Source organism: Ranitomeya imitator, chromosome 5 (assembly GCF_032444005.1).
Source record: "Ranitomeya imitator isolate aRanImi1 chromosome 5, aRanImi1.pri, whole genome shotgun sequence".
In the NCBI taxonomy this organism is placed as follows: domain Eukaryota; kingdom Metazoa; phylum Chordata; class Amphibia; order Anura; family Dendrobatidae; genus Ranitomeya; species Ranitomeya imitator.
This window is the reverse complement of record NC_091286.1, coordinates 548741836-548759483: the sequence shown is the minus strand read 5'-3', so window position 1 is coordinate 548759483 and position 17648 is coordinate 548741836. Positions and strand designations below refer to the sequence as shown.

Genomic DNA, 17648 nt, shown 5'->3' with positions numbered 1-17648 from the left:
CCTGAGCACCGGTGCACAAAACTGGACACAGTACTCCATGTGCGGTTTAACTAGGGATTTGTACAGAGGCAGTATAATGCTCTCATCATGTGTATCCAGACCTCTCTTAATGCACCCCATGATCCTGTTTGCCTTGGCAGCTGCTGCCTGGCACTGGCTGCACCAGGTAAGTTTACGGCCCCATACAATAGGGCTCATTTCTTATGTCAGCGCATTAGTTTTTGCTTGAAATACAATTAATTATTATAACAATAATGATGTCTGAATCATAGTATAAAAATCTCTTTGGTTTCACTATACCACTTCCACTAAACAAATTTGGGGAACTGCCAAAGTCGACTTCATTCATAACAACTAAGAATAAGGTTTTTCGCTGTTGCAGACCTTTCCCTTTCCCTAAGCATCTTGTTTCCAGATCATGTGTTCTTTGCAATAGCATTGCTTATCTTGGCTCAGACTCCTGTTAAGTCTGTGTGAGTCACTGATATATGGAATACTCATATTGAAACTGATGAGCCAGTTAAGTTGATTCTTTTGGCCGTAAAATGAAAATTCGCTACGCACATATTATCTTCTGAGGATGTAATTTACAGAGGGGATTGGTACTGAATGGTCATAGTACATACACAGAGAACATCGTTGTGAATGCACAAATCAGATTTACTTACAGAAAGGAGACTTTTTTTTCGTAAGTGTGTCACATTCTGCTTCCCTTTCTAAAAATAATTAGTAGTAGTTACCCATCTGTTTAGAAAAGACTTGTAAAGGAAATAAAGCAGGTCGCAATCTGCATTCTGCCATTTTTTCTTACTATTTACTGTAGGAGGTTCAACTATAATCATAATTTGATGCATTGCTGATTTTGCAAGTTTTCCCACCTGCAAAGAATGAAGAGGCCTGTAATTTTTATCGTACGTACACTTCAACTGTGATAGACAGAATCTAAAAAAAAATAAAAATCACATTGTATGATTTTAAAATAATTAAATTGCATTGTATTGCATGAAATAAGTATTTAATTACCTCCAACCAGTAAGTATTCTGGCTCTCATAGACTTGTTAGTTGTTATTTAAGAAGCCCTCCTACTCTGCTCTCATTACCTGTATTAATTGTACTTGTTTGAACTCGTATAAAAGACACCTGCCCACACACTCAATCACATTCACACATGTCCACCAAGACCAAGACTTAAGAGCAGTCTATGGACATGAGGGACAAAATTATAGATGGGTACAAGGCTGGTATGGGCTACAGGACAATACGAAAGCAGCGTAGTGACAAGACAATAACTGTTGGCACACTTATTAGAAAATGGACGAAACACAATCTTCCTCGTTCTGGGGATCCATTCAAGATCTTGCCTCATGGGGTAAGGATGATTCCGAGAATGGTCAGAAATCAGCCCAGAATTACATGGGAGCACCTGGTCAATGACCCGAAGAGAGCTGGGACCACAGTCTTAAATATTACCATTAGTAATGCAATGTATCGCAAGATTTTGGCCAACAACCTCTGTCTCTTAGTAAGAGCAATAAAGATAGGTCATGGCTGAGTCTTCCAGCATGACAATGACCCAAAAGACCCAGCCAGGGCAGCGAAAGGAGTGGTTCCATAAGAACCATTATAAGGTTTGGAGTGGCCTAGTCAGTTTCCAATGGAAAATCTTTGGAGGGAGCTGAAATTATTTTACCCAGTGATGGCCATGAAACCTACCTGAGAGATCTGGAGAAGATCTGTATGGAGAAGTGGGCTAAAATCCCTGCTTCAGTATTTGCAAACTTCATCAAGAACTACAGGAAACATCTGACCTCCAATTTCAAACAATAGTTTCTGTATCAAATAGTAAAGCGAACCAATGTTAGGTGTCAAGTTCCTGCCGCTGCACAGGGGAAATCTCGAACCATGGCCACTACAGTCTCCCATTCTCCTCTAGTTGCAGTGGAGCCTGCTCAGCAGAGACATCGATCCCAGAGTTTGGCTCAAGCAGATACTGTGCGTTTGGTTACAGCTGCCTTTCCAGGCTCAGCCTTTGTAACCAGCATTGATCAGTGGCAAGCAGATGCTCCAGGGACTAAGTCCTGATTTTCTTCTACTGAGCATGCCCACGGGATGACCTCTCATTGGAGGTCGGGGGTCACATGCTCAGGTCCTGTAGCATCTCCGATTGGATCACTAGGCAGGTCCCGGAAGGCTACAGCTATAAAAGGTTTGCATGGCCACTCGGCCATGCACTAGTGTAATCTTGCTTACGAGTGTGTGTGTGAATGTATGCCTGTCGATGGATGAAAGCTCCGAATCATTCCCATCCCTTGATTTGTTGACTGCTTGCGAATGGTGGAAGTTACCAAGCACCAGACAGTGCTATCCCGCACATCTAGACACAAATTACTGCGTCAATTTACAGTCACTGCAGTGCCGTGTGCAACAAGTGTGCTTTCCTATCCCTAGTTAGGGTGGTTAGTGGCATCCGCCAGAGCGGCGCGGTTTACACTCTCTGCAATAAATTTTTAAGTAGTCCTGATAACCGGTCAGTGTAGGGTGGGAACTCTCGCTTGATCTCAGCATCTGACTCAAGGCATCCTCAGGCGTGGGCTAAATCCACCAAGGGTCAGAGCAAGATCAATCACCAGCATAGTGGGGGTGAATTTCAGGAATCCCACTAGCGTCCATCTGCTGCACCCTGTGACTGCTAACAGGGCACAGCATTTCCTCTGTTTCCCTGCGACTCTGTGAAGCAACAAAGTTTGCATGAGTTCATACCGGGTGACGGAACCCATGTTTATTCTGGCATAGTACCGCCATATAGTGCCGCCATTACCTAGCAGCAGGTTCCAGCTCTGGACCCCGAGCTGCGAACACAACTTACTACTATCTTTATATTTATGGAAACAGGAACACATGGGCTACTTGCACAGTGAACAAGTCTGTATGATCATGTTCACACACCACCAAGAAACCTGAAGACACAAAAGAGAATAGTAAAACCAAAAACACTCAGTTTGAAAAAATGTTGCAGTAATCCGCAAGTGCTAGTAAAAGATGTAAAAAACAGGGTATTTGGTTGATACGTTTTTTGCAAAAAATGTATACTAAGCTGCTCTACCAATCTTCACGGTATACCCTTATCAGAGCAGTCCTAACTAATGTATGCAATCCCTATCTGATGTATTTAAAAACCTGATCATCTGTATATAACCTGTGTGAACAGGGTTCAGAGAGGAAAAATCCATGTGTGCATACAGGGTAGAACAGCTATTGTGCAGATAGCCCAAGAGGAGTGGTGGAACTCCCCAGTCTTGTAGACACAAGAGAACAATTATGGAAACAGGAACACATGGGCTACTTGCACAGTGAACAAGTCTGTATGATCATGTTCACACACCACCAAGAAACCTGAAGACACAAAAGAGAATAGTAAAACCAAAAACACTCAGTTTGAAAAAATGTTGCAGTAATCCGCAAGTGCTAGTAAAAGATGTAAAAAACAGGGTATTTGGTTGATACGTTTTTTGCAAAAAATGTATACTAAGCTGCTCTACCAATCTTCACGGTATACCCTTATCAGAGCAGTCCTAACTAATGTATGCAATCCCTATCTGATGTATTTAAAAACCTGATCATCTGTATATAACCTGTGTGAACAGGGTTCAGAGAGGAAAAATCCATGTGTGCATACAGGGTAGAACAGCTATTGTGCAGATAGCCCAAGAGGAGTGGTGGAACTCCCCAGTCTTGTAGACACAAGAGAACAATTATGGAAACAGGAACACATGGGCTACTTGCACAGTGAACAAGTCTGTATGATCATGTTCACACACCACCAAGAAACCTGAAGACACAAAAGAGAATAGTAAAACCAAAAACACTCAGTTTGAAAAAATGTTGCAGTAATCCGCAAGTGCTAGTAAAAGATGTAAAAAACAGGGTATTTGGTTGATACGTTTTTTGCAAAAAATGTATACTAAGCTGCTCTACCAATCTTCACGGTATACCCTTATCAGAGCAGTCCTAACTAATGTATGCAATCCCTATCTGATGTATTTAAAAACCTGATCATCTGTATATAACCTGTGAGAACAGGGTTCAGAGAGGAAAAATCCATGTGTGCATACAGGGTAGAACAGCTATTGTGCAGATAGCCCAAGAGGAGTGGTGGAACTCCCCAGTCTTGTAGACACAAGAGAACAATTATGGAAACAGGAACACATGGGCTACTTGCACAGTGAACAAGTCTGTATGATCATGTTCACACACCACCAAGAAACCTGAAGACACAAAAGAGAATAGTAAAACCAAAAACACTCAGTTTGAAAAAATGTTGCAGTAATCCGCAAGTGCTAGTAAAAGATGTAAAAAACAGGGTATTTGGTTGATACGTTTTTTGCAAAAAATGTATACTAAGCTGCTCTACCAATCTTCACGGTATACCCTTATCAGAGCAGTCCTAACTAATGTATGCAATCCCTATCTGATGTATTTAAAAACCTGATCATCTGTATATAACCTGGGGAGTTCCACCACTCCTCTTGGGCTATCTGCACAATAGCTGTTCTACCCTGTATGCACACATGGATTTTTCCTCTCTGAACCCTGTTCACACAGGTTATATACAGATGATCAGGTTTTTAAATACATCAGATAGGGATTGCATACATTAGTTAGGACTGCTCTGATAAGGGTATACCGTGAAGATTGGTAGAGCAGCTTAGTATACATTTTTTGCAAAAAACGTATCAACCAAATACCCTGTTTTTTACATCTTTTACTAGCACTTGCGGATTACTGCAACATTTTTTCAAACTGAGTGTTTTTGGTTTTACTATTCTCTTTTGTGTCTTCAGGTTTCTTGGTGGTGTGTGAACATGATCATACAGACTTGTTCACTGTGCAAGTAGCCCATGTGTTCCTGTTTCCATAATTGTTCTCTTGTGTCTACAAGACTGGGGAGTTCCACCACTCCTCTTGGGCTATCTGCACAATAGCTGTTCTACCCTGTATGCACACATGGATTTTTCCTCTCTGAACCCTGTTCACACAGGTTATATACAGATGATCAGGTTTTTAAATACATCAGATAGGGATTGCATACATTAGTTAGGACTGCTCTGATAAGGGTATACCGTGAAGATTGGTAGAGCAGCTTAGTATACATTTTTTGCAAAAAACGTATCAACCAAATACCCTGTTTTTTACATCTTTTACTAGCACTTGCGGATTACTGCAACATTTTTTCAAACTGAGTGTTTTTGGTTTTACTATTCTCTTTTGTGTCTTCAGGTTTCTTGGTGGTGTGTGAACATGATCATACAGACTTGTTCACTGTGCAAGTAGCCCATGTGTTCCTGTTTCCATAATTGTTCTCTTGTGTCTACAAGACTGGGGAGTTCCACCACTCCTCTTGGGCTATCTGCACAATAGCTGTTCTACCCTGTATGCACACATGGATTTTTCCTCTCTGAACCCTGTTCACACAGGTTATATACAGATGATCAGGTTTTTAAATACATCAGATAGGGATTGCATACATTAGTTAGGACTGCTCTGATAAGGGTATACCGTGAAGATTGGTAGAGCAGCTTAGTATACATTTTTTGCAAAAAACGTATCAACCAAATACCCTGTTTTTTACATCTTTTACTAGCACTTGCGGATTACTGCAACATTTTTTCAAACTGAGTGTTTTTGGTTTTACTATTCTCTTTTGTGTCTTCAGGTTTCTTGGTGGTGTGTGAACATGATCATACAGACTTGTTCACTGTGCAAGTAGCCCATGTGTTCCTGTTTCCATAATTGTTCTCTTGTGTCTACAAGACTGGGGAGTTCCACCACTCCTCTTGGGCTATCTGCACAATAGCTGTTCTACCCTGTATGCACACATGGATTTTTCCTCTCTGAACCCTGTTCACACAGGTTATATACAGATGATCAGGTTTTTAAATACATCAGATAGGGATTGCATACATTAGTTAGGACTGCTCTGATAAGGGTATACCGTGAAGATTGGTAGAGCAGCTTAGTATACATTTTTTGCAAAAAACGTATCAACCAAATACCCTGTTTTTTACATCTTTTACTAGCACTTGCGGATTACTGCAACATTTTTTCAAACTGAGTGTTTTTGGTTTTACTATTCTCTTTTGTATCTTTATATTTATTTGGTGCGTTCCGCCAGCCCTATCAACCTGTCAGCAAAATTTTGCTAAGGAAACTATAGACACTGTTAGGTTGTCAATATTAAACTGATTCAAACTGATTAAAAAAATGTCTGGGGTGAAGAAATCCATCTTGTGGTTCTTGTGTAATCAGTGTTAGAAGTTTTCAGTTAATGAGATTCTTGTTCTTTGGGGCAAGACTGTAGGCAGAGTCTTATCTTCCTGCTCTTAGCCAGATAAACCAAGGAAAGACCTGTTCACAGGTCAGCCCCAAAGCACACACAGTCTGTCTCTATGATGAGGAACATGTTTGTGCTTCGGGGTGGGCCTATTGGCAGGCCTTTCCTTGGCTTCTCTGTCTTAGAGCAGAAAGATAAGACTTGACTACAGTTCTGCCCAGGAGAATGGGCATATCATTTGCAGAAAACTTCTAGCACTGCTTACTCAAGAAATAAAATATGGATTTCTTCACCCCAAAGTATCATTTTAATCAGTTTAACACTGGCAACCTGACAGTGTCTGTAGTTTACTTATTAAAATCCAGCAGACTGGTTCACTTTAAGTTCTGTTTTTTAATTGTATTAAATACTTTTTTCAAGCAAAATAGGGAAAAATAATTATGTAAAAATCATAGTGTGATTTTCTCAATTTTTTTCTAAGATTCTGTCTCACAGTTGAAGTGTACCTACAATAAAAATTACAGACCTCTCCATTCTTTGTAGGTGAGAAAACTTGCAAAATTGTCAGTGTATCAAATACTTATTTTCCCAACTGTAGATCTTTGTCATCTTTGCAGATTTTTTTTAGGGGGCAGGGCAAATAATGAGACACTATCATTAGTACACACTGTAAATCTATCCCTTTATGACTATTTAATGGAAATTTACATCATATAGAATTAGGGATTGTATGGAGCTGGCTCAGGAGCTGAGCCTGGTCTGTACATGACGGATAAAAACTGCTATACAGGTAGCACTGGTCTGTAAATGCATATACTACTGTAAGGCTGGCATCACGCTTACCGTATGCAAAATTGGTCCAAGTCTCCCTGCCGAGAGTCCCACAAGTTTTCTCCGTATGGTCATCCGTGTAATGCGTCTGCAATGCGATAATGCAATTTTCTCGCACCTGTGTATCCGTATGACATTTGTATGACATACGTATGGCTTTACATTTCTTACTGATTTTCTTCATTGAAATTAATGGCTCAATGGGCTGAAATGAGGAAAATATGTGCGTATTTTTTGCAAGTCACAAGGATAGTTTGTGTGGTGTCTGAGTTTTTCTCGCACCCATAGGCTTGCATTGGCGTGTCTCAGACAAGATACGTGTACAATCGCAGCATGATGCGATTTCACATGCACGTCGAATATGCCTGAGAAAAAAATATGGTGATGTGAGCTGCCCCATAAGTTAACAGTGGTCAAAGTGCTATGCAATGTTTTTTCGCATAGCAATCGTCTGTACTCTACGCTAATGTGACCCCGACCTAATGCTTCAGGTTAGCACCTTAGAGTTGACGAAGCCGACTCGAAACGCTCGTTGGGGCTATGGTGTGGATCCTCCTTGATGCCACTGTATGGGTAAGTACTCGTGGTGGGAATGATTGCTTCACTTTAGACTTTTGAGCATCTGTATAGGGCCAAGTGACTTTTTTCTTATGCATTAACATACCCCGTGTTCTTGTTTGCCCACATTTGCACTATGCACTTTATTGCTATCTGGTTACGGCATCGGGAGTGACTCACACTGTGTTTTGGTCTGTGCTACCTGAGTTTCCCTTACTGAATTAGCTCGTTATCTTTTGTGTTTGTATGATTCAATTTGTATATATTAATGTTTTGTGAATTATGATATAATACATTTATAACTTGTTTGAATATGGAGATATGCTCCAGTGTCTTCTCTGTGATATGGATCTAGTTTGTGGGAGTGTCCTACTTTTACTTCTTTGACAATTTCTCCCTTGGAGGCTCCCCCACTAGGTTGTGAGCATGTTGGAGAAATTCAATTGTTTATTTTCCATTTTGGGCTTTTGTTATTATAGCACCTTAGAGTTGTAGAGAGAATTGGGTGGCGATAGTTGTCATGAAAGCTTGGAGACTAATGAAGGTTACCTTGTCAATGCTTTTTGTACTGATATCAAATATTGCTACTTTAGAAATCACCAAAATGTACACTACTACATGAAACAGTAGTATAGCAGTGAATTGTAGCCCTCTGTGTCTGTACTGCTACATACTTAGGCAGTTAACTGGTTCATGCAGCTTTACATGAACACCCGAGCCTTACACTATGGCTGGTCCGAATAACTATAGCAATTGTTACCATCCACCTCTCGTGTCTCCCCTTTTCCTCATAGTTTGTAAGCTTGCGAGCAGGGCCCTCACTCCTCTTGGTATCTGTTTTGAACTGTATTTCTGTTATGCTGTAATGTCTATTGTATGTACAAGTCCCCTCTATAATTTGTAAAGCGCTGCGGAATATGTTGGCGCTATATAAATAAAAATTATTATTATTATTATTACCATGATGAGATGCAGGTTAAATTTTCCATAGGCAATCATTTTTTTTAAAATTTGGAGCATCTTATGGTCTGAAAAATACGGTACATACTGTATAAATACTGTACATACTTTATAAATTGTATAATTTGGTGCATACTGTATAAATTGTACTTTAAACTCTCAATCGGCTCTGTATGTCGCAAGTTCCAAAAACTCCGCTATACCGTATGTCTAGGGGTGGATTTGAGATTTTGCATAAGAAATACAGTATTCCATCCTATATATTCATAAATTTAAAAAATAAATTGGAACAGTATGATGCCAAAATATGCACAAAAGGAAACCTGGAGACTGATTCTTTCTGTCCATGTTGTTAGGGCTAGTGGAACGCACCGAGAAAATAGAGATGTTTATTATAAATGGTGCGTTCGCAGCCCGGGGTCCACCGTGCAAGAGGAATCTGCTGCTAGCGAATGGCGGCACTGTTAAGCGGTATAGGCTAGCTCTGTTACTCCACAGAGTAGTCGTGAAAGGGAAGCACTGTGCCCTGTTAGCCTCACAGGAGCACAAGCTTACTGCCAAGCTGATAGCAGTCAGTGGTTATGCAACATGCAATGTCCTCACCGGAGAAGCCGGTATTCTAGGGGCTTATTTCAGCCGAGTCCCTGAACACACTCATACATAAACACACTGGCGCAAAGCACATATATGAATTGATAGTAGCGCATGGCCGTGCGACCATGCGAGCCTTAAATAGTTGCAGCACGTTTAGGACCTTTCAAAGAAGTACCAATGGAGAGCTACAGTACCTGAGCATGTGACCCCAGATCTCCACTGAGAGATCTTGCCCTGGGCATGCTCAGAGTGCAAAGCAGGATTTAGTCCTAGCACCTACAAGGACCTTAGCTGCATAACCTGCCGTCATGATAAAACATGGGTTCCTTTACATTACAGGCCATCCTTAAATGTGATGGCTCCAGCCTTCCTCCACCCGGGACACATAGGCCTTATACTGGCCCCACTACAGGGTATCCTACAGCACTTTTTCATTCCCACCGTACTTAATATATTAGGGGGTTCTTTCCGCTACAACCACGGCCCTCTTTTTTTTAGCAATTACGATGCTGCTCTGGGACCTTCTCTTGTATCCCTCCGTTTACCATTAGGTTCATCAGTATGGGGACTTTACCTTTAGATTTATAGATACCATCTTATTCATCTTTATCCCCTGGGTTAGACATTACTTGTTTGGGATCTCCAGACACCCTTCTCCCATATACGAGTGTAATATTACTCCTCACTGCATACTGTCCAGCTACCTATACATTTTATGTTTTATCATGACGGCAGGTTATGCTTTAGAGGAATTGGTCGCCTACCTTCTACTATTGCCACACTTATCTATTTGTATCATAGGATCAGAGGTAAAATACTTATGTTCTCCTTGCCATTGCTTACCTTATGTAATCATAGTAGCGGACGCTGCTCCTTACCGCCAGCCCTCCATCATTATTGGCGGCTTTTATAATTTGTTGTACCACTGTATATATTGTTCCATTGTATGTTTGTTGGTTTGTTTTCTTTTTTCTTTCTAGGTAATACTTATTAGTTATTTATCCAGTGTGGTTTTTTCTTTGATTGTTATTATGTTATATGACAAACAGCCACTTATGTTGTCTCCTTGTCTCCCCAGTATAACTCCATGAATAAGACCCAGGAGGGTCGAAACGTTGGGTCTCTGTCTGTATATATCTCTGTCTACAAAAATCTGTGGCAACTTTAAAGTTCTTTGTTTAAATAAAACCTGGCATATACCTTTTTTGCATCACACCAGTATTGTGTGCGGTAATTTTTCTCTATTTGGATTGACTGGACCACATGGTCCGTTTTACCAGCACCTGCTTGTCCCTGACCTGAGTGCACACCATTATCCCTATATATGATTGAATCATAAACCGGCTCTGTAATTGCAGCCTTATATATGTTAGACTGAAATGCCATCCAACACAGTTTATTTCACAGGTCTCTCCCTATATTCCAATGTTAACTGCTGACTTTTCTTTTTCTATTCTGTTATTATTATGATCAGGAGTTACTGTCTGTATTGCTTTTGTAGTATTGTAGCAATATTAGGAAAGGCTGGAGATCGGCATCAGTTAGAATGTGTTAAAAGGTCATAAGCTAACATCAGCACTTATCTGCCGGTAGGAAGAGTGAAGCCTAGGTTTTCAGAAAACAGTATTCTCAAGTGGATTGCCAGGCTTGAAAAACAGGAGGTAAAGCATTGAAGAAGCAGAACTTTATTACACAGCTTGATCTAAAGGTGTAGAGGATTTGTACCTTGCCACCCTGGTTTGCACACGGGCTTCACATCAACTTTTACGATGACCTCTTGAGAAGCGTGTTTCTGTCCACAGTCATATGCAGTGACTTTAATCTCATATTGGTGCTGCTTATCGTAGCTTAGTTTCTCGGTATTCCTGATGTTACCTTGAAGATAAAAAGATCAGACAAACAGCGATTACTAAATATTTAGCTCAACTCAACTGTAAAGCCCTACATTTTTCGTACTTCATAATATACTGTATATGCCTGATCATTTCCTTTGTTGACACTGTGATGCAAATATACATGCAGAAAACATAATTTAGAAACATCTTGATAAACTTAAACGAAAGCCTTTAAAACTTTCTGTTGCTTTGATGACAACCTACAGTATTTTTCAAAGAAAAATGAGCCCCTTACTCTGAAAAGATTTATAGGGAAAGTAACCTTAGACATAATAATGCTTATTTTTAAATTCATAGTTGTATTAAAAATGAATTAAACCTATAAAAAAAGGTAAAAGTAAAGTAGACGACTAAATGTACTAATAACTGCTAATAAAATGCCAATATTAACAGTTTATCCAAAGGAAAAGAGAAAAATAGCACTTAAAAGAGGAAATAATAATCATGTAGGCAGTCAGAACAGTGCAAAGGTTTAATTTGAGATACTGAGTAAACACATGAATTAGCGTGCATAATATATAATGACACTGCCTAACCATGGGGGTGGAACCCTAGTATGCGATATAGCGCCTCCGTTCAACGACGGCTGCTCCAATAAATAGCCCTAAGTTTGGCCCTAGAACAGGGTAAGGGTTTTTAGCTATAAAGTTGGGGATCTCCTTAACATCAAGGATAGAACAAATCCCAAGGTTAGGATCTCAGGCACAAGTTCAAGATCCCAGTCTTGAAGCATTTCCTCCTGCCTGTATGTGAGTTTAATAAAAGACAGAATCCATTAGGGCAGACTTTCCCTACCTTTCTGACCCTGAGAGCCACATTCAGCTCTGAGATAATAGCTTTTACAACACTCATAGTAGTGACACCCAGGGCCCTATATTACTGATATAATAACAGTCAAAGCTTTTCGACTGAAATCACACCAAGACAGTATGCCAAACCTGAGGGGTTCCTATCTATTACCATTCAAATCTGCTCTTCTGTGCAGGGCTACACACAAAAGTCACCATCTAGAGATCTACTCTTAATAGCGGTTTGCAACACCTGGTGCTAATGCACAATTCTGGCAGACAGCCGTGAGCCACACATCACGAGCCCTCGAGCCACATGTGATTATTGAGCTAAAGGTTGGGGGATCATTGCTTTAGCGGCTGAATCACCTCTATGTCAAGAAAGGGATATGCAGTAAAGCCCTGGCATGCAAATCCACACATCAGGAGGTTGAAATATACAGCTGTGACAAAAATTAAGAGACCAAAACATCAAAACCCTGTCCTGGGCAGCTCAATCTCCAGACCTGAACCCCATTGAAAACCTCTGGAATGTAATTAGGAGGGTGATGGATAGTCACAAGCCATCAAGCATTGAAGAACTGCTTAAATTTTTTCTTAGAAGCAGTGTGAAAGACTGGCGGAAAGCATGCCAAGACGCATGAAAGTTGTGTTTAAAAATCATGGTTATTCCACAAATTATTGATTTCCGAACTCTTCCTGAGTTAAAACATTAGTTTTGTGGTTTCTAAATGATTATAAACTTTTTTTGCATTATTTGAGGTCTGTTTTTTTAATTTTGACCATTTTTCTTTGTCAGAATAAAAATACAAAATGTATTGCTTGGAAATTCGGAGACATGTTGTCAAAAGTTTATAGAATAAAAGCACAATTTACATTTTACTCAGAAATATACATGTATAGCTGTATTTGAGGGTACTCCCACTTATGCAAGAAAATTATTTTAGCTTTGCTATTTTTATTTCTGATGTATTTCTTTGTCAATGGAATAGTGAGATTATGGGTGATTAAATTATTCTCCATGGGATGATATTTTTTATATGACAATAACTGCCAGTTCAACAGAGTTGTGTAGACTATTTATATCCACTAAATACTCATCCAGCTTTTCTATTTTGCTAGGATTGAGTTAGCCATGGATAAAGCAGCAAGAGCCATTGATGTCAGCATAGTCTTTCCCATAAAGCCATCAACTCTGAAACCTAGAAATAAAAACATCAATTATTTAACTTTTAGTTTGGCTTATTATAGGTAAATTCTGGTCCATATTAATTTTCATAGACATTAAAACTGAGCAAATGTGTTAAATGACATCGGATTCTGTAGAATTTTTCAGAAATCATTCTGGAACTTTCAAAACATGTATTTGTGAACTATTGGATGAAAGTTTTAAACACAGTTGACTTTTTTCCCCAGGCACTGAACTTTGATCATTAATAGTGATGGGCGAACCCCCCGATGTTCGGGATCGGCGGGTTTGCCCAGTTTTTTGTAAAGTTCGAGTTCGGGGCTGAAGATGACACGGACTTGCGTCCAAACCCAAACTTGGACTTTACAGATATGGGATGGGGTGGGGTGGCTGTAAAAAAAGCAGAAAATTAACGATAAACATTATAATTATACTTACCTGTCCAGCGGCGCATCCTCCTGTTCAAGGTGGCCGCCCCAGGCCGGTTCTCTGGGGAGGCGGGATGAATTCATGGTTTTTAGGGAAGCCTATAAACAGTATTTCAGGCTGTGTCCTCTTTTCTCTGGGAGTGAGAACCAGTCTTTGTCATTTTGAGATTGTTGTATGTGGTTTGATATGAATTATTATTATTATTTATTGTTATAGCGCCATTTATTCCATGGCGCTTTACATGTGAGGAGGGGTATACATAATAAAAACAAGTACAATAATCTTAAACAATACAAGTCATGACTGGTACAGGAGGAGTGAGGGCCCTGCCCGCGAAGGCTCACAATATACAAGGGATGGGTGAGAATACAGTAGGCGAGGATAGAGCTGGTCATGCAGCGGTTTGGTCGATCGGTCGTTACTGCAGGTTGTAGGCTTGTCGGAAGAGGTGGGTCTTCAGGTTCTTTTTAAAGGTTTCGATGGTAGGCGAGAGTCTGATATGATGTAGTAGAGGGTTCGAGAGTAGGGGTGATACGCGAAAGAAATCTTGTACACGATTGTGGGAAGAGGAAATAAGAGGGCAGTAGAGAAGGAGATCTTGTGAGGATCGGAGGTTGCGTGTAGGTAAGTACCATAAGACGAGGTCACAGATGTATGGAGGAGACAGGTTATGGATGGCTTTGTATGTCATGGTTAGGGTTTTGTAGTGGAGTCTCTGGGCAATGGGGAGCCAGTGAAGGGATTGACAGAGGGGAGAGGCCGGGGAATAACGGGGGGACAGGTGGATTAGTCGGGCAGCAGAGTTTAAAATAGATTGGAGGGGTGCGAGAGTGTTAGAGGGGAGGCCACATGAATAACTCTATTCTCTCCTTTTGGAATTTTTTATTGTTGCATTCCTGCCTCTTTACTGTGCATCCATTTCCCCTTTGTATTTTATCCTGTGTGTCTGCCATTTGATTGTTTCATGGTTTCCCCTGTCTGTCCAGCCTGTGTTTACCCTTTCACTCCTGCCCCTTTCTTTGCTTGGTAGATAGTGGGATCAACTTAGGATTTTATACGAGCACAGAGAGGTATGAGACCCAGGCATAACCACCTTCAGGAATAGGGATAGGCTAGGAATCCCCTAGATTAGTAAAGAAAAAAGGTACTCCAGCATAGAAAAATATAAACCTTTGTCTTTAATGGAAAAAATTCCTAAAACCATGGTTACCAATTAAGACCGGTGTGTCAAAACACGTCGATTGGTAGCTCTCTGGGATCTATATGTTGTCCACATTGTGCCTGTTTTATGATTTTTTTGCATTAAAGATGAAGTTTTATATTTTTCTAGGCTGGAATACCTTTTTTTCTTCATTCTTTGGAACTTGCACGCCAAAGCTGAGGCGGCTCCATGCGTAGAACTCATTCTTGGAAAGAGACTGAAAATGTTGAGCTGAATGTTTCCTATTTTCCTTTTTTTCATATATTCACCTAGGTTAAGGGACAGTATAGAGTCATTCTACCCTTGGTTTCCTACAGTCACAGCATGACACAGGTCTCATGCACTGCATTACGGAAGCATTGCAGTGTATGAGATCAGCAATCAAAGTTAAACATATTCAAATTGCACAGAAGGACTAACTAAAAATAAAAAAAATCAAGAAAATTTAAAATAGTAATAAGAAGTCTGAAAAACTCAAAGCAAACTTTTTTGCCACCTTTGATGTACAAACAAATATAAACAAAAAAAAAGGAAAGATAATTGATATTGCTGCATTCAGAAAATCCCAAGCTATAAACTGTCACTTTATTTATTCCATGTGAACAACGTAAGAAAAAATCATTCCAAAAATTTTCTATCATACTGCTCACAAAATATGGAACAAAAGACAATGTAAGAGTTGTATGTAAAAAAATGGTAACACTAAAAATATTAACTTGCGCCACAAAAAAACAGGCTCACATGGCTCTGTTTGTAAAAAAATAAATAAAAATGTGACGGCTCTTAGAATATGCTTATACAAAAAAAATATTTTTTTTTCTCGAAAATATTGCTTTTGGTGTGCAAAAGCAGTAAAGTTTAAAAATCCTACAAAAATCTGTAATCACTGCATTTGTACTGACCCAAACAACAAAGCTGTCTTAAGTACTTCTACCACACAATAAACAGAAAAAACAAAAGCCCTTAAAACAATTATTGAATTGCTTGGTGTTCCTCAATTTGTAGTACAACATTTTTATGTACTCCCAAATGGTTCCAAGAAAAAAACTTCAACTCAGTTCACAAAATACAAATCCATATATAGCTATGTCTGTTGAAAAATACTTCAAGCTTTAAAAATGTTGGGATAAAAAATAATAAAAAAAATGTTTTTAATAAGCAAGATTATCCCCCCAAAATTGAAACAAAATATATCAATTTACCATCACTGTGATCATAATGACCCAGCCAGTAACGTTCTCTCACAACTTATTGCTCAAGGTAAACAGCCCAACATTCAATAAAACATTTTTTTGAACTGCAGTTGTTTTGTTCACTTTGCCTCCCAAAAATTATACAATATAACCTTTGCAATACATTGAGCACCAATCTCGGGGTTTCCATCTGTCACAAATCGCAAATGGAGTGTTCATGTAATCGGTAAAAATTGCCTAACAAATTGTGTGATCCATTTTCTCCTATTATCTCTTGCAAGTATGAAAAAATTAAGACTAATAAAATATTTTAGTACAAACAACATTTTTCAGAGCATAATCTTAGAAAACTTTATGAAGTACCTGGGGGTTAAAAATTCTGAACACACCCCTAGATAAATTCCTTCAGGGAAAATTGTGTCACTTTCTGGAAAGTTTCTGTTTTTTTACGGCTGCAGAAGGTCTGCAAATGAAGCGTGACATCGGCAATCTATTTCAGCTAAAAATGCTCTCCAAAAAATTAAATTATTTAATAAATTAATTAGTGCACCTTCCCTTACATACCATGCCCTGTGCTCAAACAGTAGTTTTCTATCTCATATAGTGTATTACCATGTTTGGGGAAACATTTGAAACAAACTGTTGTGTCCACTATCTTATATTATTCCTTGTGAAAATGAGAAATTTGTGGTTATTATAAAATTTATTGAAAAACCCTTAATTTTTAATTTACATGTTCCAATATTATAAAGTTCTGCAAAGCACCTGTGGGTTCAAAAAGCTAAAAACAGTCCTAAATGAATTCTTTGAGGGGTTTAAGTTCTAAATTGTGAGTCTCCATTATGCTGCTTTCAGATTAAGTGGTAAAAAAATGGTGTCAGATTTCCTTAAACTTTTTGTCTGGTATAAATATTTGATTTAAAGTGGATATACAAGTGCTTCTCCTCACTAAATTAGAATATAAAAAATAATTTATTTCACTTATTCGATGCAAAAAGTGAATATTATAGAATTATATAGAAAACAGAGTGATCTATTTCAAGTGTGTATTTCTGTTAACCCCTTACTGACGGGATAGTAAGTCCGAGGTCAGAAGCCCCTCTTTGATGCGGGCTCCGGCGGTGAGCCTGCATCAAAGCCGGGACATGTCAGCTGTTTTGAACAGCTGACATGTGCCCGCAATAGGCGTGGGCAGAATCGCGATCTGCCCGTGCCTATTAACTAGTTAAATGCCGCTGTCAAACGCAGACAGCGGCATTTAACTACCGCATCTGGCCGGGCGGCCGGAAATGACGTCATCGCCGACCCCGTCACATGATTGGAGGTCGGCGATGCTTCAGAATGGTAACCATAGAGGTCCTTGAGACCTCTATGGTTACTGATCCCCAGCAGCTGTGAGCGCCACCCTGTGGTCGGCGCTGACAGCACACCTGCAAATCTGCTACATAGCAGCGAACAGCAGATCGCTGTTATGTAGCAGAGCCGATTGTGCTGTGCCTGCTTCTAGCCTCCCATGGAGGCTATTGAAGCATGGCAAAAGTAAAAAAAAAGTGAAAAAAAAGTGAAAAAAAATAAAAAAAATAAAAGTTTAATTCACCCCTCAAAATAAATCAATAAAAAAATCAAATCTACACATATTTGGTATCGCCGTGTTCAGATTCGCCCGATCTATCAATTA

The 17648-nt window shown here is 39.5% G+C and overlaps 1 protein-coding gene across 1 annotated transcript in view; it reads right to left on the bottom strand.

Annotated features, from left to right (window-relative positions):
• CLSTN2 (calsyntenin 2) overlaps positions 1-17648 on the bottom strand; it is a 1726577-nt gene that overhangs the window by 503458 nt on the left and 1205471 nt on the right. The window contains exon 5 of the mRNA XM_069727627.1: positions 11001-11150. Coding sequence (XP_069583728.1) covers positions 11001-11150 — 150 coding nt within the window. The remainder of the gene's footprint in view (positions 1-11000; positions 11151-17648) is intronic.